Source organism: Nestor notabilis, unplaced genomic scaffold (assembly GCF_000696875.1).
Source record: "Nestor notabilis isolate BGI_N333 unplaced genomic scaffold, ASM69687v1 scaffold5416, whole genome shotgun sequence".
In the NCBI taxonomy this organism is placed as follows: Eukaryota; Metazoa; Chordata; class Aves; order Psittaciformes; family Psittacidae; genus Nestor; species Nestor notabilis.
Window position 1 is genome coordinate 81,480 of NW_009932245.1, and position 25,412 is coordinate 106,891.

General features: G+C 44.6%; 1 protein-coding gene across 1 annotated transcript in view; it reads left to right on the forward strand.

The window, feature by feature from the left end:
* The window catches only part of SATB2 (SATB homeobox 2), a 109,167-nt gene that overhangs the window by 62,246 nt on the left and 21,509 nt on the right, over positions 1–25,412 (forward strand). The window contains exons 6-8 of the mRNA XM_010016276.1: positions 7,193–7,405; positions 12,420–12,575; positions 24,435–24,632. Coding sequence (XP_010014578.1) covers positions 7,193–7,405; positions 12,420–12,575; positions 24,435–24,632 — 567 coding nt within the window. The remainder of the gene's footprint in view (positions 1–7,192; positions 7,406–12,419; positions 12,576–24,434; positions 24,633–25,412) is intronic.

Sequence of the window (25,412 nt, forward strand, 5' to 3'; positions counted from 1 at the left end):
CATAGGGAAGTACAGGATCGATGCTGAATGGTGCCTCAGCTTCAGGTGTGACAGTGGGCAAGCCCAGGCTGCTCCAGTGAGGAAGGGGGAAATAACACTTCTGTGGCATGCAGAAGTGTCACTGGTCAGTTACGGAGGGCTGGGGCTCTGAGAGCTGGAGCGTGGTTGGTAAGGAAGGCTCTGGAGGCAAGCAGGAAGGGAGGGGGGGTGCTGACTCCTCATTTATGTCTAATTTTGCTTTCTTTGGCAAAATTCCCCCAAACTGAAGTGGAATCAGGAAAGGGTCCTCTAAGAAGCTTTAAGATTAGAAATGTTTTTTTGAAGTAACTAACTCTTCTACTTCTTCTTGCTTGTGAGCCAAATCCTGGACAGGATTCCTTTTGCAAATAATTTTCCCTTTAACTTCAGTGAGAGGAAGACAAGCAGCTTTAATTCTCTGCCGGGTATCTAGTGAGGCAGTCATGCTGCATTCATCGCTATGGTGTCTGCCCTGTTGTGCACAGACTTTCAATTAGCAAGGGTTCTGGTTTTGGTTTGGGGGAGTGTTTTGTTGTTTTTTCCCCCATAGAAAACTCTCTTTTACTGCATGAAACCCTTTCATGCTGCCTGCTTGTTCTATTCTTGGGTGTAATGTGGCACAAGCAGCATTATGTTGTACTCACAGGAAAGAAGGCAGTCTGTGAGGGAAGTGCTTAATTTAATAAATTGCAGATTTTTGGTACATGGGATATTTGTTCCAACAGTGGGTTTTGCACTGCCGAAAATTTCAGTTTCAATTAACTTAATTGTATTCAATAGGCTGAATGAAAAGATTTTAAGTAGCATGTGAGTCAGGCTTTCAGAATGTGTGCTTGTAGGAGGAGGCTGCTGCTTGCTCAGCTGATGCACAGGAGTCCTGAGCATTGGAAGCAAATGCGTGGATATACAGAGCTGTGTGTCTTGCTCACTTTCTGGCATATTTCGGTATGAAGGTTTGACATGCATGTCATCTAAATGGTGGCACTTTGTGGCCGCAGGTGGTTGGTCTTTCTCTGCCTCTTTTACCCCATACATCCACATTCAGCTCCACATGCACATCCTATCTTCCCTCATAAAAAGAGATACCATAATAAAAAAGAGGCTTTATTAAACTAATGCAATAAAGGCATTTTCTTGGAGGATTTAAGCACTTCATTTTTAATAATAAAAATCAAATTGTCGTTGTTGCACCCTGTGTATAAGTTTTATTCAAATCAGCCTCTAAATGCTTTGTGCCTAAGCAGGTCTCTCCTGAGATGTATGTATTCTAGCATTAGTTAAATGAGTTTAAGAATGAGGCTCATACTCTGGCTGTAGGCAGGGAATCTAGAGATCCGGAGATTTCTTTTAAATGAGGGACTGATGTGATGCATTCAACTAGACTGAAGGGTACCAGGAGACAGCTGGTCTCCCATTCACACTGATGGAAAATCAGTCAAAGCCCTTTGAGTTCCGAAGTTCATATGAACTGACACGGAATGTGGTACTGCACGTTTTGCCATTGAGACAGAAGAGTTGGTCAGGGAACAGGGTGCAAACATGGTTTTGCCTGATGGAATCGGTGACAATGGATGTGAAGGTGCTTTGTTTGGCTAATCACTCAAAAATTTCCACTGATTATCTAAAGCAATTTTGCTCAGTGAAATTGTACTGGACACGTTGCCAAGGTAAGCATTTTCAAGAGACTTCCAGCAATTCTGCTTCATATCCTAGCTGGTATTAGGAAGAGACGTGAGGGAATGGAATCGAAGCAGTGAGCATTTGAAAATGAGCTTGAGTCCTAGGAAGCTTACAAGTACTTCATATAGAGGTTCTTGTTGAGAGCTGTGTGCTTAGAGGCAAAGAGATATTTTCAGAATTGTTGAATGTATGTTACTCAACGCAGAAGACAATATTGAAGGTGGGACCTGGAATAATTGCAGAGAGGCAAAGAGAGGTCGTGGTAAAAGCCTGCCTTGATGTGAGAAAAACATAGCAGGTGGAGATGTTTTATCTCCTTGAAGGGCTATGAGAAGTTAGTGCTTCTGCTGTAGAGCTCTCTGGGCAGACCTGCCTCCTCTAGCTTTCAACTGCAAATAGCAGACAGTTTTAAATATAAATGTCATTTTAGCCTGGCAAAATCAAGTTTGTTGTTTTAGGTTGAAGGTATGATTTCAGTGTAGTTCAGTAGGAATGAGCAGCTAACCAGGGGTTCTCCAAGTGCTGCTTTCCATGCTGGAAATTAGCCTTGCGTGCTTAACTGGAGGGGGACAAGTTTACATCACTGATCTTTTAAGGTTCAGATGTGGAATAAAGCCCTACATTTTCAGATCCCGATCGGAGTCACATCTGTACCTGATGGGAAACAGAATATCTTTTCTATTGAGACTGTAAGTTACAAGTACTGGCCTTACTGGCCTCTCTTAAGTACTACAGGAGCAATATTTGTCTAGTATTTCAGCATTTTCTCTGTTGCTTTTGGCAATAGCTGAAGTTTGGAGAGGCACAAATAAACCAAAAAGTATGAAAAAAAGTGTTTATGCTTTTTTAGTCCTTCATATATATAATCTCCTTATACAGAACATAAAAACTGAGGTTTAGCACATTAGTCAGGTTTATTTAAGATTTTTCCTTGGCCAGCATTTTGATTGTCCCAAGCATGTGTTGAACCTTTTTAACCTTAGTGCCTGCTCTTGTAGACACATGGCTTAGGTCTGTATAAGGGAGAGCACAGCTCCCATCCAAGTCATCAGAATCGATGTGTGTGAGGTCCTGGCCAGTGCTTGGGAGTCTCCTGCTGCCTGATGGCCCTCATCCTCCTCTGTCCCCAGGATATGGGTGTCTGGGCTGCACTCCAGCATGACCTCCTCACCCCCATATAGATTGCTTTTGAAAAGCTCTCGTTGCAAAACTGCCCTGCATTTGGTCACCAGCAGTGCAGTCTGCTGTCCCATTGAGTTCTCATTTACACCCTTCCCAGGCTTGAACCAAAGCCCTTCAGGAAGAAGGCAGAAGGGCTTCGCTCGCCTTCTGTGGGCTTTGGTCAAGCCTTGGTGTTGGCCTCTAAGGCTGGTCACTTGGTCTTTGGATATAGGAGCCAGTTTAAAGAACATTTGCTCTACGTTGTACTGCATCGTCTTTCAGAAATTGCTTAAAAAGAGATTTCTTGCCCATGAGGTTTGGGTTGTTTATGCTGGAAATCCTGTAGTTAATAAAAATAAAAGAAATGAGTTCACAAATGGGGTTTCATAGGATAAGTGCAAAGCAAACACCCACGACAGTGACTTTGCTGGCTTGAAGGACTACATTTCCGCTAGTTTGAAAAAACACTGTCAAAATTACTCCTACCTTAAATAGATCCAATGACTTTTTTATTTGGATTGGACATATGCTCCTTTCTCCACCACTGGTATTATTTTTAAAGTCAATTACGGATCCATTGTCTAATTTTAAAAATGGTGCAGGTTTCAAGGCTAAACCGGACTGTGCCTGCATGGTGAAATGCACACATCGCAGTGAGCATGGCCTGCGAGAACACTGATCTTCTCATCACTTGCCTCTTCAGCAGCTGTTTAAAAAAAGGAGGCACAGGACTGGGAAAACAAAGATACTATGAAGCTACATGTCTGTGGATGTAGCCTGAGAGCTGTGTTTGGTATGGAAGATCTGTTTGGCTATTTAAAATCAGTTTGAGACTTTCTGGTCCCTGAAGATCATCTTCTAGGTGTGCAGAATAGGTTACTCTGCAAACTGCCTATTTTTTAATTTATTTAATTTCATATGTGAGATGTTAGTAAGTCACAATGAGCTAATTTAGCCAATGGAATTTTATAACAAATGTACAAATGCTGTGGGTTTCCCTTCCTCACCCCCTCCAGCAGAAACATAATTTGCAGAAATGAAAACAGTCCCTGGCTGGCTTTAGGGTTTTCTCAAAAATAGAAACAGTAGGGTTTGTCTGGCTGGGCCAGTTTCCTCACCACACACCTGGTGTATATCACTTTAAAAAATACATTATGCCTCATTAAATTACAATTAAATGAAATCATGATCATTTGTTTTTCTGGAAGGAAGATGTTTTGCATATTGAAAGCCTAATTTGTTGCAGGTGACAAAAAGGCTGAACAGATTATTTAATATCACTTTATTTTTTAGAATGTTGCTCACTGGTTAGTTTGTGTATACTTCAGTAGCTCAGAATTATATTATTGTAAATGTTATTGCTCTCAAGATACTTTGCTTTATTGTCCTACCCTATCGCTCAGCTATCTAGCCACTGTAGTTTACCGGTGGTGTTTATCTTCAGTTGAAGGAGGACATGAGGTTTTTCCTTCTGAGTTGGTTTTCTTATTATCTGTCCTGCTGTTTACATGGTTCCTGAGCTGCCAAAGCACTTGGAGGAGCTGCAGAAAAGCCTCTTTACAACCAAGTTTCCTACCGGTGGGCCAGGAGTGGGGCATGGGGGAGCAGGGCTCAGCCCTACAAGGGGCTGTGTCTGTTTTGACGCTGGGGTGAAGATGGTCCCTCTCCCTGTAGCAGGTACCTGCATTAGGAGGTGATGCAAAAGATTGCTACATCCCTGTAGCAAAGTCAGGACCCTCACAGAAGTGGGAGGTGCAGGCTAGGGTTCAAACCCACTGAATTTACCATGATAAGCTGTTTCTGGTGATGAATCAGAGCTTTCAAGCACTAGAGTTGGTAGTTCGGGCGGTGAGTACCATGACCGAGCCACTTGTTCCTGTGAGAATCTGATTTACATAGAGAGTCAATGACTGCACTGAAAAGTAATTGCTGGCATGCTTTCACACATGTTTCTGCTCTCCATTTTTGAAATTGGACCATAAATTTAGCCAGGCTAAGATGGGAGGAAAAATAAGCTGGCTTAGAGTCAGCTCCAATAGTTTTCAGGTACCATTCTTTCCAACTAAACTGATGAGTTTTTGAAGTTGATCTTTTCTTTTTAAAAAAGAAGTTACATATCCTTTAAAAGACACAGAAAATTAAGAATTTAGAGAACTTGTGTAACCGATACTTCAGTTGTTTACTGCATTTAGACAATTTTCCACTGACTTCAAGGAAAAGTTCTAATAGGGACTCACTGTATCGATCTTGGAATTGTCCAAGTCATGGCATCAAGCTTCTGTAATGTCCTTTTTGGTTAGTTTTCCTCAGCCTGTGAGCCTGGCAAACTTTGGAAAGCTTTAGAGCATGTCCCTAGCTTTTCTGTGGGGTGGTAAACCCTGCAGGAGAAGCCAAGTATGAGCATGCAGTTACGTTGAGGTCCCAGAGGCCAGCCCAGCACTGCACCTTCTTCAAACTTTGCCCCAGTGTAGACCTTTTTTGCCAACCGGCTTCTCTTTCCGATCCCGTTTCTGACTGGAGGGTCCCACTATGGCTCCATTCCCAGCTCCAGTCCTCCTGGTAACTACTCTGGTAATTGTGGGAAAATGTAATTGGGAATCTCTTAGCTTGATTATGTAGATGAGGAGCTGAAAAGATGGAGCTGTGTGCAGCCTAGCTTCAGGTTATGTATGGAGCTTGTTTTGAGCACTTCAGGCATAAATGCTGCTGAAGTAGAGCTTTCATGTATGTGTTTTAATGTAGGTGTTTAATAGCAGTTAGCAGATGAATTCAGGTACAGATAAGTTGTTTGCTGGTCTGTTGGTTTTGTCAGGAAGTCTGGTAAATACAATATATACTAAAAATGTTTGCATTCGGTTAATTGGCCAACTGTAGTGGCAGTGTTTTAGCAAGACTTTTTGGAGGAGACTCTGATATGGAAGAAAATAAACTAAGACTAAATATTACAGGGTTTTGACTTCATGGTTAAGATTTTCCTTACAAGAAAGTAGTAAACCTTGGCTATACTCATGAGGCAGCTTGCCTTGATTGTGGCTGTAAAGTAACTGCAGAATGCTCATGTCAACAGCTACAGCTAAATTGTGTCTGGGGCACTGTGTTCTCCTTTTGCCTGTGGTTGCTCCAAGCTCTGACTGGGATTTCATATGGCTTCTATGGCCAGCACTCCTGGGAGCAGCAGTGCAGAGAACCTCTGGGTAACAGCAGGCAGGAAGCAGGAGCAGTGTTGGACTGCTCAGGGAAACATACTGGCAGAGTAGCCTTTTAAAATAACAAGCATCCAATCAACATTTCTTATGGTATATGTTGTAAGTAGTCTCAATGGGCAAATCCTCTGCTTCCCTCGACACCAGTACAGTCAGCCATCGCTGTTACTGCTTTTTGGAGTGAGACACCCAGTGAAGTGCTGGATGCAAGGGGTGCCTGGGGGAAGCTGGTGGCACACACTGTGTCCCAGCAGTTTCTGTAGGCCCTGATCCAGGCTTGTGTGTTGTGCCTTTAACTTCCTGTGGAACTGTTGAGTACGTACAGTTATGCATAAATTTAATCCCATCATTAGATTTAAGCCTCTTTTAATGACATTTTCATCTCTCCAAGTATTCCCACCCCCTTTCTTTCTTTTTTTTCTTTTTTGGAAGTGCTGTGCTCATTACTTCCTGGAATAATGGCTTGTGTAAAAACTAGATGAACATGGTGTTCATTCTTGGTTGTGATGTGAAGCCTGTGCTAGTTTAAAATGAGGCATGAAAGAGGAATGGGTTAAATCCCTAAAGCTGGATTTGAAGGCTTTATTATTGCTCTATTTTTCTCCTCCAAAATGACTGTCCAAACCAAAATGAACGGACTGTAACCAGCCAAACGTTTTTCTTTATAAAACTCCTGCACTGTTTAAATGTCGAAACTAAATTTACCAACCTTGGCAGATTTGTCAAAGATGAACAGGATTGCCAAGTGTTCCCAGCTTCAAGTAAAAAGAGAGATAGAGGGAGAGAGAGAAATCTAACAGCTCCTAAAATATTTGCAGCAAGCACCTGGTAGTAACTGCAATTTCTTCTACCCAATGCACCTACCTTTCTATCCAGCATCTCCATACTCAGAAGCTTATTACAGTGCCAGAATAGGACAGTCCCAAAATAAACCTCAGCCCCCAGAAGACAAATGCTTTCCTACAAAATATCCCCTCTGGGAGAGCCCATGAGATTCTGATGTAGGTTCTCAGTATTGCAACCCAGCTGGTTACACTAAACAAATTAAAAAAAAAAAGGAAAAGGATAAAAAAAACCAACACAGGACTGAGCTTTTTTTTTTTTTCTTCCTTTTAATTTTTTTGAACCAGGGCTTGTTGTCAGAGATCCTGCGTAAAGAAGAAGATCCTAGGACAGCTTCCCAGTCCCTTCTGGTAAACTTAAGGGCAATGCAGAATTTCCTCAACTTGCCTGACTCGGAGCGGGATCGTATCTATCAGGATGAGAGAGAGAGGAGTATGAACCCCAACGTGAGCATGGTGTCTTCAGCTGCCAGCAGCCCAAGCTCCTCCAGAACCCCCCAGGTAAGATGTGATCCCTTGTTTCCTGTTGTTGTGTGGATTAGTCCAGGGAAGGAGTTTCTCTCTGCCCTTCCCTTGTCTGTTGCTCCCCTTGCCCAGATGAGGTGAGGAAATCCTTTTGTTAGGTTTTGGAGTGGCTGTTGAGAGATGTTTAGTGGATTTCAGCACAACATTGTGATGATGATTCTAGCATTAATCAATGCCATAAATGCAAAAAGGTCTGTAACATTAGTGTGTGAAAGCGTCCGTGTGGGCATTACATACAGGCTGTTGGTGCCCGTCCACTAAACGGCTATTATAGAATCTACTGTAGAAAGACAGTGCACGTAACTTCTTAGATGTGTCCATTACATTTTGCAGAATACATAGGAAATTTCAGGACTTATGGAGAGGTTCATATATGTTGCGATAAAAAGTGTGTATTGAACAGAAGTTGACAGTTAATTGGATAGACATCGCTAGAAATCACTGTGCTCCATATTCTGCATAGGAAATCACAGTCCTTGAGTTAGAAGTTTACACGGATAATTATTTGAAGTACAGAAAGTAGACATGGGCAGCAGCGTGCTGGGAAGAGGATGATTTCCAGCTCCAAACCAGCTGTCATCTCATTTGACTTAACTGCACGTGTTTATTAACGTGCTGTTGCCGCCCACTTCCCTGGGTAGGTTGTTCCTTTGCACTTAGAAAGAGCCATCCACATACTTACACTGTAATAGTCATCCCTCCCTTGTACCAGCCTGCTTGCAGTCGTAGACATACACTCTGATAAAGCAAAGGTGCTTACACGGAGGTGATTATTAACTCCTGTCACGATGTTTGCCTAACTTGAGTTTGAAATTTCTACTGTGTAGACATGACAGGTCAGTTCTAGCACTTCTCTTGATCTTCCATGTAACCCTCCTGCTTTGGTGCTTTCGCAGTGATTGTAGTCTGCAAAGTCTTGGGCTTGTGTTAGCTGTCCTTAGAATAGTATTACTGAGCACTTCTCATACTGAATTCTGTAGCCACAGCTGCTAAAAATAAGTAAGCGGAGGGGGGGGTGTGTGGAACGACAGTGTAGTTTTACATGCAAAGTGATCATCCTTAAGGAAGGTGTGTTGATTTTGTAGAAACTGTTGAACTCATTCAGTTTAACCCAGGTTTTTGGGTGCACTTTGCCACAAAACATAATGTAAAGAACTGTTTTCACTGAAAGTAAGTATATCCTGCCAACCCAAATGTAACACTACATTTTTATTACATGGGAAACTCATTGTATAACTCTTAAGTTTTTTAGTTACCTTTCAGTGGAAATAAAATTACGAAAAGAACCATATTAATGGTTAAGTAGTGTATCTACTTTCTGCATTTGTATTTATTCATGAAAGAATTATCTTATCCCTACTTATATTGATTGCAATAGATTTTGCAACTAAAATCAAATAACAGAAGGGAATGGAGAGTTTAGATGCAATCCAGTGAGAATTAAAATTGGGTCTGTTGCCCCATTTCATTCCTCTGTCAAAATATGACATTTTCCCACGTTTGTAGCTAGAAAATCCTTTAAAATAATGGAAACTTTGCCTGCCTATTTAAGAGCCAAGCGTTGCTAGAAAACCATACTCCAAAGTATAAAGCAGCCCATCCTTGCCTTATTTTGACTTGAAGAATCCAGTAGAATATTGTGAGGTTTTCACTCAGCAAAAGCAACACACAAAGGTTTGTGTACCCAGTACTTGCCTTGTGCCCGCTGGATAACATTTCCCCAGCCCTCAGAGGGCCAGCACCAGTCAGCACAGGTGCTGTTTTGACAACTTGGACACCTCTGCAAATGAGGCTGCTTCCCAGCTCCCGGGCAGGCAGCACGGCTACTGCGCTTCCCCATATGCCTGGTATTAGTTCTGACGAGACAAATGCCATCTTCATGTGCAGCACAGCGATTCCTGGCAGCATCACCCCTCCAGGCAGGTATGTTACCTACCCTGGAGTGGGGTGCTTTGAGACAGCAGCAGTAGGAGCTATACCATCCTTTCAGGAATTGTGTTAGGGTGCCGGAGAAGTTGATGGGATGGCATTTGGAAACATGGTTTCCATAGATACCGATCTCCTGTGGCAATACTTCTGGGAATGATGCTTGAGTGCGCTGGGTAGGAGGAGGATACTGGCAGATACCTGTGGAAGTGCTGGGGCAGTCATACAGGCAGGTGTAAGGGCACACAGAGTAACCTGGCTTGGCTCTTCCCAACCCCAAGCCCCCCTTGCAAGGTGTCCCCTACTCAGGACCTGCCCCCAGGGGAGAAGAGCAGATTGATCTGGCAAACTGATGTGAGCCTGTGGGGAAGAGGCTCGGAGCAGTTCAGGGTTATTGTGTGCACATGGGGGTCTCTCTCCAAGTAACAAGTGATGGGACAAGAGATAATGACCTCAAGCTGTGCCAGGGGAGGTTTAGATTGGGTATTAGGAAAAAATTTCTTCCCCAGAGGGTGTTCAGGCATTGGAACAGGCTGCCCAGGGCAGTGGTGGAATCATTGTCCCTGGAAATGCTCAAAGAATGTGTAGAGGAGGCCCTAAGTGACATGGTTTAGTGGTGGTCTTGGCAGTGCTGGGGTAATGGTTGGACTTGATGATCGTAAAGATCTTTTCCAACCTAGCTGATTCTGTGATTCTATTCTATGATTCTATGGAAGACCAGCAGTACTTTTTGGGGTTTTGGTGCTCTGGCACTGCGGTTACAAACTTATTTTAATTTTTTCCCTACTGTTTGCAATGAGACATTTCAATAATGGCAAGCTCCTTCTGAATGTCAAGACCAGTTTTGAATCTAGGTCTCTAACATACAGTGTTGTAGTGACTGTGCTATTTTGGTTTGGTACTTGCCCTACCTATTTCAGTGATTGAATAAAAAATGGCACAGTTTTCAGGTTGCATAGGGCAGGGTTTTTTCTGATGTGAGCCTGTGTATCTAAGCAGTGTAGGAGACCCACGTAGGATGGAGCTATGTTTAAAATCTTCCTTTTATGTGCTAATTTTGCTCTTCTCAGGATCTCAGGCCTCCGTAATGGCCTTTGAGGCTGTGGTGACCTTGGCTGCTGCACTAGCCAAAGGCTTCAGCAAGTGGGAAGGCTTTTTATATACTCGTTGAAGCACTACAGGACCTTTGTTAAAATTAAGCTCCATTAAATGAGCCCTGACAGACTTGGACAGTCCTTCTCCTTCCCATGATCTCTTTGTTGCTTTCTCACATTCCCCACAACTGCCTGAGCTGTCATCTATCTGTGAACACTGAATTTCAGAGTGTGGTGTCTCTGTTGGTGCATCCACTGGGCTGTACCCCACGTGTGTTCATGGCCGGTGGATGGCAGTGGGTTAGGACTGGCCTCCCAGGGTGCAGGGGGCTCTGGTCTGCCCCAGTTGCCATCCAGCTGCCCCTGCCTGAATGTGGGGAGCTAGACACATCAGGAGCAAGAATATCTTAGGCCCTTTCTGCATGGAGACAGGCAGGGAATAAAATAAGCCCAGAGCAGTGCCTACTGAGCTTGAGGAGTAGGAAAGGGAGAAGGTACAGGTTGGTTAAAGTTTTCTCTGGAAGTGGTAGGAAGAATGATTAGTCTAGATTGTTGTCTTGATTGGATTTGGCTCTGTTATTAATGTGACCTTTGATACAAAAAAAAGACATTAGGGAAAGGAAGATTTGGAGTACAGCAAGACAGAAGGAGAAGTTCAGAGGGTTTGGTTTTGCATAGTTAACCTTCCCATTAACAAATAGGCATTTCGGCATGCATACGTAGTTAAAAATTAACATTAGATGTACCCTAGCAGGCTTCAACTATGGCACAAAACCAGGAGCCAGCTGAAAAGGTTTATAATTGGGCCAGATACCTGAATGTCCCAAGGTGTACGCGAGATTGGGATCTATCAGGAAGTGTCAGCTTTCCCACCTAGATTGTTTTGTTTCCTAGGACCTTTACATCTCAAGAGAAAACAGAGATGTGTCAGTAACCTACCTATTTCCCATAAAAGGTGTAAGGGGTACAGTGATCAGCCTTGGTATCTCTCCTCTTTAAGCTTAGGAAAGCAAATGAGATCTGTCTTTCTAAGAGGCTTGCTTGTGCTGGGAGCACTCAGCAAGCATCACACTGCCCTTGCTCCCTCTTGTGCTAGTGTGTTCTGGGGACCACCACGGCCAAGGGGCTTTAAAATAGAAGTCTTGTAGCAGCCTGCGGAACTGCATCAACAGCAGCTCTGTAGGGGTAGTCCAGCCCAGGGAAAGTACTGGCAACATCCGTTATTGTCCTTCATTTGTCACAGAAGCTGATGGGAAATCATTCAATTAAAAGGAGTGCAGTGGAATACACAAAATCTCAATATGAGTTTAGGAGAATGAGGGCAGCACATCAAAGGCATGCCAAAGCCCAGCTTTATGAAATGATTTTTTTTTTTTTTTTTTCATTTCCACTGATTTCCTAGGTGAAATTAGGTGACTGTCTGGCTAGCATAATGATGACAAGGCTGGGAACCCATACATACTCAAATGACATACGTATAGTTTTAATAAAGGATGAGGGAGACTTGAGGGAGTGCATTAAATTGAGTAATAATTTATTATTTAGAGACCTCTACCCATTTACTCATTTTTTCTGGGAGAATTGGCTCTTCCTCCAAGGTGTAGGCCACTTTTAGAGAGGCGGGGGAAGGTAGAGGCTGGTGCCTCTGCTGCAGTCGCTAGCTGGCAAAGCCAACTTCAGTGACTGCCTGCAGCCGAGGGCCCTGGCTACCTATCCTGTTGTTGAGCTGCTCAGTAAACATGCTGGGAGAGGGAGAGGGGGAGAGTTGACAGGGCCTTGCATGTCCTATAGGAATGCACTGCAATTATTTCCAATCACAATTAACCTGATTAGAATAATGGACAGGAAGTGTCCCTCTGTAGCTAATGCAGTTTGGCATCAGCTGACTGAAATCCTTTGATAATTTCTGCACAGATGGCTGGGCTGAAAGCAGCACTTTTTTAATTATTATTTTCATGGTCTCTTGGTAGGCCAAAACCTCCACACCAACAACAGACCTCCCCATTAAGGCGGACGGCGCCAATGTCAACATCACAGCTGCCATTTATGACGAGATCCAACAGGAGATGAAAAGGGCCAAGGTATCTCAAGCTCTGTTTGCCAAAGTGGCTGCCAATAAAAGTCAGGTGAGTGGTAGAGGGGATTTCGTTGTTGTGGGGCTTTGGCGGGGTTTATTTTTAAAGCAAATGCTGGGGTTGGAACTAGACCCATCTCCTCCTGCCACCAATAAAAATACATCTGTTCCTACAATAATAATAATCTTCATCTCTGGGGAACCTGTCGTGTTTTGGGCTTTTGCCTGCTTAAGTGGTTTCCTTTTCCCTTTTAAAATAGGCCGAGGAAAGGATCAGCTCACAGCCAAGCTTTTTCTCCCCTTTTGTAGAAACATGCATGTCTTTTCCCACTTGTGGTATATAGTATACAACTCTGCCAGTGGGACAAGGACCTTGCAAAATAATGGTATCCTTCTCATTTGGCAGGTAAAGAAGTTGTTTTCTTACGTGATTAGCTAAGGGGGAAGGCAATGGGAAACTGTGTATTAGGCAGGTGTTCCTTTTTATTGCATGTTGTATGTGCTGCATATGGTATTGCCATGTGAATAATTCACATCATATCCAGTCATTTTTACAAAAAGACATGAGAGGGCACTGCAGTGAGTTCTCCTGGATTAATTTCTGCCTTGGGTGTAAAAAATACATGTGGGCGAACCTAGGTTGGGGTGAAATTCTTGAAGAGAATCCATTAATTTAAAAATTTCATCCAACTCTTTAAAAAAATATAATGCACCAGAAGAGATTTTGTGGAAAGGAGGACAGACAGAATTTTTGTGGAAAGGGCAGCAAGTAGATTGGAGACCATTGGAAGGAATGGTTTACCCAGTGAAAAGGGCTGCTTCTGATCCTGGGTGAAATCGCTCACTTGTGCTTGGAGAGGGCACAAATGTGGCTCTGACTGCGAGAGAGTGGGATAGAAGTATCTAGATGCATTCACTCTGCAAAATGCATGCTTTCTTTTCCTCTGTGCAGGGAAACATCGTTGTAGTCATTAAAGTAGATGTAAAGTAAGCGGTTGAAAGGCGTATAAACAAAGCATCAAAGGCTATCAAAGCACATGGGAGGGCCTTGTCCTTGTTACAGGTATTTGTGCCCTGACACATGGAGGTCTGATTAATTTTTCTTTCCTCATTTAATCATTAATTTTCTTTGCCTTGTGCTTTCTCTTGTCAGGGTACAGGGGTTACAGTTCGCAACCCCTACACCCCCCAACCAAAATCCCAGGCACAGGATGAAATACATAAAAGGAAAATACCATGGAACCCTCTTAAACTGTTAAATGCATAAAAATCTCATGTACCACATGGCAAAATATAATGAGAACTGGAGCTGTTAAACGAATAAAGCTGTTAAAAGCATAATGCCACTTGGCACAACTACTGTGCATTTAACGGTTTTCCACTGTGTAATAAATGACATATGTGGTAAACGTGCAGTAAATATAAAAACTGCACAATTGATTTTGCAAACGTGCCCCTTATTCTTTACTCCATGCAGATATCAAAGTTCCACCCAGAATCCGGACTGGACAGCTTTTAATAAGGAGTGTTTAACACAGACTGAATGCCAGCCTCTGAGGTTTGGCTTAAAATTGCCTGCAAGCTTCCTGTCATTATACCCAGAGGCTTCTTGAAATAGAGAGGGACTGAACCACCCAACTATAATTTGGGTGGCTCACCAGCTTCAGTCTGTGCCAGCTTGAGTGCGCTTCTCTGGCAGCGTTGCACACCAGCGCCAGAACACAAACAAGCTCCATAGTCCTTCACGTGGAAAAAGAACAGGGTAGATTTTGAAAAGCCAGATGCAAAAGGTTAAGAACAGGATCCACAAATGTTACTGTTTAAAGCAAAGTTACTGTACATAAAGGTTTTGGTTTGTCCAGCAGCAGTGGATAAAGAAGTGTTTCTGAGGCTGATGTTTCTTTTGTTTCACAGCCCTGCCAAAGCAATACTGGCTCCCTGGGATGACCCAGCATTCGCCATGCTGAGATGTCTTAGCGCTCTGCTGGAGCATGAAAGTGGTTTATGGGGGCACTGGAAGGCAGGGACAGAGAAGCTGTAGCCAAGAACCACAGCGGTCTGGGCCTCCCACTGCCCCACAGCCCACCTGCATGCCTACCCCCATCCTGGCTTGGTGTGCCTGTGGTGTCTTGCCACTGGCTGCGGTGCCCTGTGGCCAGGAGGAGTGCCAAAAGCAAGGACACAGCTGCTTGTGTAGGGGAGAGCCACTGTCATGGTCGGTGGTCGGCATGTTGCCTTAGGTCGAGCTTGTCTGAAAACTAGCAGTGGGGCTTTCCCAGGGCTTTGTGCAGGCCAGTTGTGTCAGTTGTGGGCATTTCTGGGGAAGATGCTGCTGATTTCTGCAGCTGAGTTACATGGTGGGAAGCACTCATTGAAAACTGCCCTTGTTTGTAGAAGAGAGAGTTTGAAAGAGGGGAAAAAAGAGCTAATCTGAGGGTTTGCTTGGACTCTCCGCCAAGGTTCGTTCACTTCCTATTCTCCACAGGCCTGGCTTGCGTTGCGTTGGCTTCCTCTATTATTCCCTCACCCCAGACTACTGAGAGGCTTCCAGTTTGCTAACAAGGCATGTGTTATGTTGGGCGCTGCTGTTCTGTCAACAGCAATCCACGGTGCTGTGAGATCTTCACAGTTTTAGCAGCCAGTGAATCTCCGACAGGGCTGTTTTGACATTTTATACACAGGGCTGTATGTCATGTACCCAAGAGAGCATCCAGAGCCAATGGAGGCCTCATTTCATCTTCTGTCTTCGTACAGGAAGAGTGGTACCCACTGAGAACAGTTATTGCAAGTGGCATCATCTACTGGTGGAGTTAATTGACCTCTAATTTAACAAGTAGCCATCTTTATTCTTAAGTCATGGCAGAGTCTCAGTTCAGCAACTGAAGGGAAGGGCAGCTGCTGGAAACTTGAGTTTAAAAATCACAACACTCGGAAGTCAACATAAATGCAAAGAACAGAGTCTCATGGAGGTACCAAGGCAGTATGAGTACCTCCATAAGGGAATCCACCATATAAAGATCTCAAGCCATTCATTTTAGACATTGACTTACTCATTACTTACTTATCTTAATATGCATTTAATCCTTGCAGCTTCTATCTAGACATTTTTAGTCTTGTTTGTGAAGTGCTCTGCATCCCTTTGTATCTTTGAAGGCAGAAGGAGCTGAGGGGCTCAGTGCTTTCCAAACACAGCCTCCAAAGCTGTCATCCTGTTTTAGTTGCCAGCTGTTAGTGATGTACCCGCTGGACAGCATACTTCTCTGGGGATGCTGCCTGCTAATGCCCTTTGTCCTTTAAATGGCTAAACCTGGGACCTGTGTTATCATGTTGGGAGTGTTTCAGAGTGTGGCTGGAACACCAGGATTTGGTTTTCAGTCTGTGCTTTGGGGTCTCCTGGTTATATTTAATCCACAAGGAGATGGGTGTACCATTTCAGAGAGGTCTGGCTGGCCTTTGTGTCTCCAGAACTGGGCAGTGGCACAAGCAGAGACCTTCACCTTGGCTTGCTGCAGATTTGGACTGTCAGTCGTGAAAACTGGCTTCTATATCCAGTTCTGCAACTGCTCTACAGTACGACTTCAGGAAAACCATTTCCCCCATGACCATGTGCCAGCACTTCTGTAATACTGTGCAGCAGCATCATGCCTCTGACCTCTGCTAGTGAGAGTCCTAGCAGAGGCTGTGCTGTGCTGTGCTCAGCAGATGTTTTTTTCTTAGTCTGTACAAAATGAGTTTAGGAATATAGTTCTGTTCATAATAAACAGTCACTATCAAAATAAACAGTGGGCATAGCTGGCTGGAGCCCTTGTTGACAGTCTGGGGGATGGCAAAGTTTGTGTGAACATGGAGACTAAACTTCCCACATTTCTCCCAGGACAATCAGGCTGGGGCAGTATGAGGAAGCGGGGCACGTGCTGCTTGGGATCTACCCCGGGCAGGGCATATGGAAGATTTTGACCTTCATCAGTCCAATGAAAACAAAAAGTAAACCCTTGAAACTGGAATTCTTCCTCAAGGGACTGGAATTTGTTCCAGTTGCACCACAGGAAAGCAAGAGAGAGACCCCATGGAGCCACATGTGAAAAAACGTGAAGCTGGCAAAGCTCAGTGTCTGGTTTTGTATCTTTGCCCTATTTAAGAATGAACAAACAAAAAAATAAACTTGACTGGGGGCTGGAGGCGAGGGGCAGAAAATCCCTTCAGTTGAGGCCCTGCAGCTAAGAGAAACCCAGGCCTATGGATAGGAATCACTGCAGTAGTTCCTTGCCTTTCTTCTGACTTTTCATGGTGAGGTGCCTTCCTCATTGCCAGGATTGTCTGGGAGTCTGTTCCTTGGCCAGGGAGGGTGTTAGCTCACAGTGGGAGCCCTGCTAGATGGGGCTTAGCACCATGGCTGTCTGTCCATCCTCTCACCTCCTGCCCATGCTCTGAGAAGAAAGAGGTACTGTAAGAGGAATGAGCAGCATCACTCTGAGGCAGGGATAGCTCTAGAAACCCTTTATTTTGTCATTTCCTCTCTTTCCTTCCCTCTTTTTCCTTCCTAACTTATATTTCCTTGTATTCATTTGATACGATGGGATACCTTCTCTCTTCCTTTTAGCTTGCGTTAGGTATTTTCTGTGCCCTTAAACTAATTAGCTTCTAGTGCTGATGAACAACAGCTACAAAAAACAGCTGGTGGCGAAGATGTGCAGCATATATAGTGTGTGCATATAGGGCACGTCTTACTGCTGTAGCATCTTGTTGCCTTTATGGAGTTGTGAATCTCTGCGGCTGGGGCATATCTGTTGTGCTGATATTTTGATGTTCTTACTACATGTGGAAGAAATATAGAAAGACATTTCTCTCCTTGACTGAACTTAAAATTTCTTTGAAGTACCTTTACATACTAGCTTCTCTTTTACAGACTTCTATATGCAGAAACAATGTACCCCATATCCAGGACAAGCTTGAGAACTGGGCCCATGTGAACCTCATGAGGTTCAACAAGGCCAAGTGCAGGGTTCTGCACATGGGTTGGGGCAACCCCCAGGCTGGGGGATGAAGGGATTGAGAGCAGCCCTGCTGAGAAGGACTTGGGAGTACTGGTAGATGCAAAGCTGGATGTGAGCTGGCTTCAGTGTGCACTCACAGCCCAGAAGGCCACCAGTATCCTGGGCTGCATCTAAAAGAGCATGACCAGCAGGTTGAGGGATGTGATTCTGCACCTCTACTCTGCTCTCGTGAGACCCCACCTGGAGCACTGCGTTCAGCTCCAGGGTCCTCAGTACAGGAAAGATATGGACCTGTGGGGGTGAGTCCAGAGGAGGCCATGAAGATGATCAGAGGGCTGGAGCACCTCTCCTGTGAAGGCAGACTGAGATAGTTGGGATTGTTCAGCCTGGAGAAGCCTCTGGGAAGACCTTATTTTGGCCTTGGCTGTTCAGTACTTAAATGGGGCTTAAAAGAAAGATAGGGAGAGACTTTTTAGCAGGGCCTGTTGCAATAGGACAGGGGGTAATAGTTTTAAGCTAAAAGAGGGGAGATTTAGACTAGATGTAAGGAAGAAAGTTTTTACAGTGAGGGTGGTGAAACACTGGAACAGATTGTCCAGAGAGGTGGTAGAAGCCCCATTCCTGGAGACATTCAAGGTCAGGTTGGACAGGGCTTGAGCAACCTGATCTAGTTGAAGGTGTCCCTGTTCGTTGCAAGGGGGTTAGACTAGGTGACCTTTGAAGGTCCATTCCAATCCAAGTCATTCCATGTTTCTGTGATTCTTTGACAGCATCTGCAGCCGTGCGTTAGCCTCTCAGCAGCTGAGGGAAGCAGGGACAGCGGTGGACCTGGGGCTTTGCTCAGGAAGTCCTTGGCAGACCTGGGAGCTGATGGCGGGCTGCTTGCCCTAACCACAAGCCCATACTTCCTCTCCAGTGTGGGGAGAAGCTAGTTTAAACTTGTCACTCTGGAAATATCCTCAGTGCACAGCATCCTTCCCTCTGAGGCCAAGGCTGTAAGCAGCCGTCACGTTCCCATGAATGTAAGATATGTCAGGGCTCATGTATCTCATTCATATTTTTTATAGTTTCATGTTTATAAGGCTAGTGAGAAACTGGCCCTCATGAAAGTGCTCTGTGTTTTGCCTTGTGTTTTGGGGGGAGGAAATGTACTGAGTGTTTCAGAAAATCCAGGCTATTGAGTGATTAACCTTGAACTGTATCAAAATGCTCCAAGTAAAGCTTCTCAGGTTTGGTCCCCCTCCCCCGGCCCTCATCAAGAATTCATTGAAGCCATGACAGAACTCTCCATTATAGTTAGTCTTTTATCCATTTCAGCTTTCTTGATTAGGTTATCTTGAATCATTAGGGGGTTTATTTATTTTAATAGACACTTATTGGATTCATGGAAAGAGAGTTTGGCGACTAAGGAACAAGAGCTGAATATTATCTGGCTCATTTTGCACTGCAGAGAGTCCCAAACAGAGCAGAGGGAAGAGAGGCTTGAGGAAGTTTGTCCAGAGTTCTCCTGTGATCCAGTGTAGAAAGGGAGCTTTCTCTAGGGAACGCAGCATTTCTTCCCTAATCTTTCAAGGCTTGCGTCAATCATTGCTGCTTTTTTTTCCTTTTGTCACATATGTTGACATTTTCTGCACTGATGATGTGGGTGAGGAAATGGCCTTTTACATTTATTTTTGAGATTTATTCCTGAATCACTCTTACTAAAAACTCTTCATTTGCCTACTCATGCTTTCACTGGAGACCCTAGAAAATGTCAGCTCAGAAAACGAACTGTATTATTATTGTTAATCTCAGTGTAAACGCAGGGAAGGGTAAGGTCAGTTTAGTTGCAGTTTTATCCAAGCTCTGAGTGCCTTGCTGTGGTCCAGCCCAAGCAGAAAGGCTGCCCGTGATTAACTCACTGTAGGCACCCAACTGCCACCTCCTGCGGTGGCTTTCGGTAGAGATACCGCTGAAAGTGTAAGCACTGGCCTATAGCCCCAGCAAAACTGAGCCTGAACTCTTGCCACGTGCCCTCTTATCCTCGATCAGACATTTGGTCGTTGGCTGACTGCATGTCAGCAGATCTGCAGGAAGCAGTTATGGGATCAGGGTATTTGTGCATACCTTCATAGAGCGCTGGAAAACCTGACCTTCTTGTCGTCTGGTACCTCTGGCTGCCAGAGCAGCCTCCCCTGCTCCAGGGTGTCTAGCAAAAGTGAAAGGGTCAAGCTGCTAAAAAGGGCTCAGGGATAAGTGACAGAGAATATGGCTTGTGATTTCTGCACCAGCTAACTGTTCCTCAAGGGGGTTGGAGTGCGCCAAGGCTAATGCTTTGGTGTAGTAAGCACGCTGTTTCTTTAACAGCATAAAAGCACAATGGGAATGGCTGGCTTCCTGCAGATTTTTGTTGTTGTTTGCTTAGCTATGTGGAAATGTATCTGATTAAGAGACAGGTTAAAAATAGGACATTAATATGATATTATTTGTTTTATCAAATAAAATGCTTAGAAAATGTTTATCTTGTCTCATGAGAACAACAAAAATAGAGGCCAGCATTTCTCTGCAGCTCTCTTTAATGAACTAAACTGGGCTGCATTCTTGATGCCTCTAGAAGTTTTGGGGTGAAATGGAGGAAGTTCTGAGCAGAATTCCTTGTAACCACAAGCACTGGGTGTGCCTGACTGCAGAGCCAGAAGCATCCTTTAATTGTGCTGTTTATCCTTCTTTTATTTTTAATGGAAGACATTCCCACTTGAGAACCTTAGAAGCTGACCTGGAGGGCCAGATTCTGCCACCCATATTGGCAGTGGCGTGTATCAAACTCTCTGGGTAGCTCTGTGGCAGTCAAGGGGGCTGTTTGTGCAGTGGAGCCAGACTTGTGATGGGCAGGGGAGGCAGGATCAGAAAACCACAGCGTACCACGGCTCTGGGGAAGGATGTGTTATTTGTTAGATTTTCAGAATACGCTCACAGAAGTTGGATTTAGTTGTAATGCAGCGAGCTCGGATCTGTGGATGAGTGGGGGAAAAGGTGGTGAGATAGTGTCTCCTTCTTCACTTCTCCTTCTTCATGCCAATAAATATAGCTATAGATGAAAATTCATCGTGAATGGCTGTAGCTCCAAGCATTTCTGTATGTTAGCATTTCCTAAACGAAATAATTCTCCTGGAAAGCTCTGTGTAACGTACACAGACCCCAAGAAATAAATAAAAGAAAATACAAAAAAATTGCAACCAAAAAAAAACCCCAAGTTGAGATTTTTAACAGAAAAAGGAGATTTGCGTATTAATAATTCATGAGTTCTCATTGAACATGCACGAAGAAACGGTGCTATTCAATAGAGAATACTGTCATCTGTCACTGTTTTATTTGACATTTACACTTTTTTTTTCCTGCTTTTTTTTTTTTGCCTGGTACTGCAAAACTTTCTTGGATGGCGTGCTAGGATTATTGAAATAAATAATGAAAGAAATCCGATGCAGACTTCTCATCTGTGCATGGGGAAGGCGGTTACTTGCGATCATAAAGAACGTGTGAGCAAGCTGCAGCGCTGTGTTTCCTCACGTATCAGCCAGAGCTATCGCCTAATAAGCAGCCTCGTGGATGGATAGATAGGTTCTTGAATGGATGGGCGAGAGAGTGAATGCTCGAATAAATAAAGAGAAGGGTAGGAAAAGAGCAATGAAAGGACAGATCTGCTGCAGATAAGCGTACGCAGGCACACGGTGGGTTCGCGTGTGTATGTGTGGGGGTGAGCGAACGGTGGCTGTTGTGAAGAAAGCTGCCACAAATACATTGCTGTTGCCGTTGCAAAAATAAATATTTATAAATGGCACTGGGGGAGATCCAGTCCCGCACAACGTGGGAGAAGACGGGGCATTTAGCATAATGACAGTTCAGTTAGGCGCACCTTGCAATTTCTTGCTAATATTAGGCTCATGAAAATCTTTCTGCTCTGTAGGTTAGTTATTATTTATAAAAATCACAGAACCAGCTGATACATTCATAAGCTAATTATTGTAGCAGCTGGGTACACATGGTGCAATATGTCTGAGGCTGTGAAGTATCACAGATTTCTTGGGGCCTGCTGTGGTGGGGGTGTGCTGTTGAAGGCTAGATCCCTTAATCTGATCAGCCAAGCAAATACTTTGTGGGGAAACTGGATTAATATCTCTCTAAATACCACGGATGTGCTTCACCTTCAGAACCAGGCTCCTTTAAACGTGCCATTATCTTATCTCCTTTGGGGAATGGAGAAGTTCTCAGGTGTCCTCAGGATGGCGGGGTCTTTGCCTGGTGCCTCCCTTTGCCAGAAATTAATTTGGTTTGCTCATGTCTGCACACATGGTCACACTGCAGTCTAATCTTTTCCCTAATAGCTCCAAGGTCAGGACCTCGCATGTTGCCAGGCAAATTGAGCGCTATCCTTCTTAAAGACTAATGGCAGCGAGTGCCTAGTCCATAATGAGGCCTGTAGTGTTGCTCTAAGTGATTGTAATGAGTGCTGATGATAACGGGACAGATAAATCACAATGCAGCAGTTGGGTTAGCTGGTGCAGCGCTGGGCAGGGGAGGTGGTTGTGCTGAGCCAGGCACTGTGCGGTGCCCTGCAGCCCTGGGAATACCCCAGGAGTGTCCTCCTCGGGCTCCGGCCCCACCAGGTTGCAGCAGTTTATGTGTGTTTTCTGTTCAACGATTGGTGTTTATGCTGCAGCGTCCCTCGGGAGATGTTAAACATACCTGTTTGAAACATGTGAAAGAGTTCAGTTGGAGACTTATTAGATCGCTGAAAACAGGGAGAAACAGGAGCTTATTTTTTCCACAGATGGTTTATTTTCCATTTCAAATATTATTTCCTTTGTACAGAATAACCCCTGAGAAAACCCTGTGGAGCTGGGAGATATTCTTCCTGTAAAAGAGAGAAAGTTTGGGGGGATTTCTGAGCAGTGGAAAGGGGAAGAGAAGAACTGAGGGCAAGGGATGTGGCCAAACCCCATTAAAATGCAGACATCACCTGGCTGCAAGATTATCCAAATACCAGTAAAAACACTTTGAAAATATAATACAGATCCCCCCTCAAGTAAATGATCAGATATCTTGTTTTCATCCTTGCCCCCCCCCTCAACCCTCCTAGTTTATTGCAAGAAAAGATCAGGTCTGCACAAATGTGGCCTCTCACTTGTAAAAACAAGGCAGTGTTGTGTTACAGATTAGTTTATAAATCCCTGGTGGCTTCACAGTTCAGTGCCTACAGCTGCTGCAGATGGGCCTGGGTTTTTGTCTCTTTGCTGTGCTGCAGCCGGCAGTTGAAGGAGAAAATGGAATGATCAGGTTATTAACATGTAGGCCGTGAGGAAGAGGCTGCACAATGAGAACAGCTGGTGTTGCTGTCTTGGCTGATGCAGCGGAGATAATCAAATCTTGCCTTTTTTGGGGGGGTGAAGGCAGAAGACACAGTGGAGAGTAAGACAAACAACGGCTTATGATGTTATATATGGGGTTTAGAGTGCATGATAGAAGTTATCAATGGCTTACAAGTTGTTACACAAAAAAGCAATACCCAAACCCCCCCGTGTGGGCCGGTAATGAACCCGGCTGTTCAGCTTGCTCTACTTGCTGTTTGGAAAAACACAGTTTTGGCTACTTCTCGTACCAAACATTTTTAACATTGATCAAGCTATCTTTTAGGTATTGTAAGGTGCCTGTCAAAATGGTGTCAAAATGCGGAGTTGTAGCTCGGAAATGATGGGTTATAAAGCTACTAGGTAAAATATTTTGACAGGAGTCAGTAAGGCGTGTTGACAGCATCCTCAGCATTATCTTCTCATCTCCTGTCATTTGCATTGCATCTCCTGCATGCAGGCACAGGAGGGGAGTTGCTGTCCCCAGCCCCAGGCAGGGCCGGCTGGACGGGGCTAGCTGTGTCCCCATATCCCCACCCGGGCAGCAGTGGCCACCGTCCCTGGTTAACCTGCTGGGGACGCCGGGTCACTGCCACGGCGTTCAGCACACTAGGGGCTGTCCTCACCGTAACAGCTATGGACGTGGTTGGTACTCTCTGGTTGGCTTTGTGTTTTGGAGCTTCCTGAAGCGCTGGCGCTTTCTCCTGCTGGGGTCTGAACTCTCAGCCCCTGTGGAGAGGTCCTAGAGGATTTCGTGCAGTGATAACTTTCTGAAAGCATTTTGAACTAACCTTTAAACAATATAGCAGTAATGAAATCAACTTATGTTATGATCTGCAGTTGGGTTTGGAATTACCTCTGCCTAGTATCTTGATCTCTCTAGTGACTTCTGCAGGACCCTCTCTGCTGCTTGTGTCCTAAACAGTAGAGGATTCCCTTTCTGTGAGATTGCATCTTCTAAGGCCATTTGATTATTTAAAGCTGTCAAATTTTAGTGGGGTTCAGAGTCAATGCAACGGAGTGATGGCAGATTGGAGATCTTTACTTGATAGTATCTTCTGAACATTTTCAGTAGTGGTTGACTTTCTGGTCCTGCAGCTACAACCCTCACCATGAGGGTTGTTAGCAAGTCTCAGGGTTTACGTCTCCTTTTCTCTTTCTCGGGTGAAGAAATAGAGGGGCTCTGAAGCAGAAGTGGAGATGCACCTTCCTTTCAACTCTGGTTTTCTATAGAAAAAATACTTATATCCAAGCATTTTAAAGATGGTATGATTATGACAGGCGGCAAGATGCTGTGCTTCCTGGTTCCTGTTAAGTGCTGCTGATTGTTTCTATTTCTCTAACTAGCAGGAAATATAATATATCAAGGATTTGTTGAGACCAAAGGGCAGCTGAGGGAGGATGGGGGTGGGGAACTGTGTGAGATGAGACCAGCAAAACTTGCAGCACGGAGCTTTGACTCCAGCTGAGCTTCTGCTCACATCTGGTTCCTTGGAGCTCAGTGAATTACCTGTGCTGACCCTACTGTTGCAGGGCTGGCTGTGTGAGCTGCTTCGCTGGAAAGAAAACCCAAGCCCGGAAAACCGCACCCTTTGGGAGAACCTCTGCACCATTCGCCGCTTCCTGAACCTTCCCCAGCACGAGAGGGATGTGATCTATGAGGAGGAGTCCAGACATCACCACAGTGAGCGTATGCAGCATGTTGTCCAGCTGACTCCTGAGCCTGTGCAGGTCAGAGAGCTAACTTCCTTCTGAGGGTGTCTGTGCGGGGGAACAGTGTGCATGGGTAACATGGGGGTTTTGAAGAGTGCAACATGGGGAAGTGCTTTTTATGCATTGACTGGAACTGAAAAATGCTTCTAAAATGACCATGGTGAGCATTTTGTGGGACATGGGCCCTCATTTCACAGCCTCCTTAGGATTGTTGTGCTCCTCTATACAGTCTTTGTGACTAGTATGTATTTCTGGTTTGTACACCCTTGTTCTATCCTTGTCTTGGGCCTTAACAGAATGAGAAATAGATTCAAATATGCATGGGGAAAACAAAGTGAAAATACTACAAGACTTCCCATCTTTGCAGTTCAGCTTCAGTCAGAAGAGAAAATCAGCATTATGTGTATTCCTAATAACTAGTAGTGCATGTCACAAACCCAAACATCTGCAGATGGTCAAGAGAGCCTCATCAGATGTTTGTTCTCAATCTAAAAAGCTGAGGCTACGCCTTCCACAGCAGACCTTCCTTTTGGCTTGCCGCTGGCACTTGGTACCATTCACCTGATCCCATGGTGTGACTGCCCTCAGAGAGCTGTCCCTACTGAGTTTCTCTCCCGTAATCTCAGTTTCTCCCCCCACCTTTGCTCTTCCCGTTGTTGTTTGATGGCAGCTTGCACTGCTTTGCTACTCTTGCTGTGAACCTTGGCATTCAGCCTCTATTCTTTATCACTGCTCCTGTTCTGCTGCTGCTGCTAGCACTGCTGCCAACTATCCAGTCACCTTCTTGCAAAGGTGGGA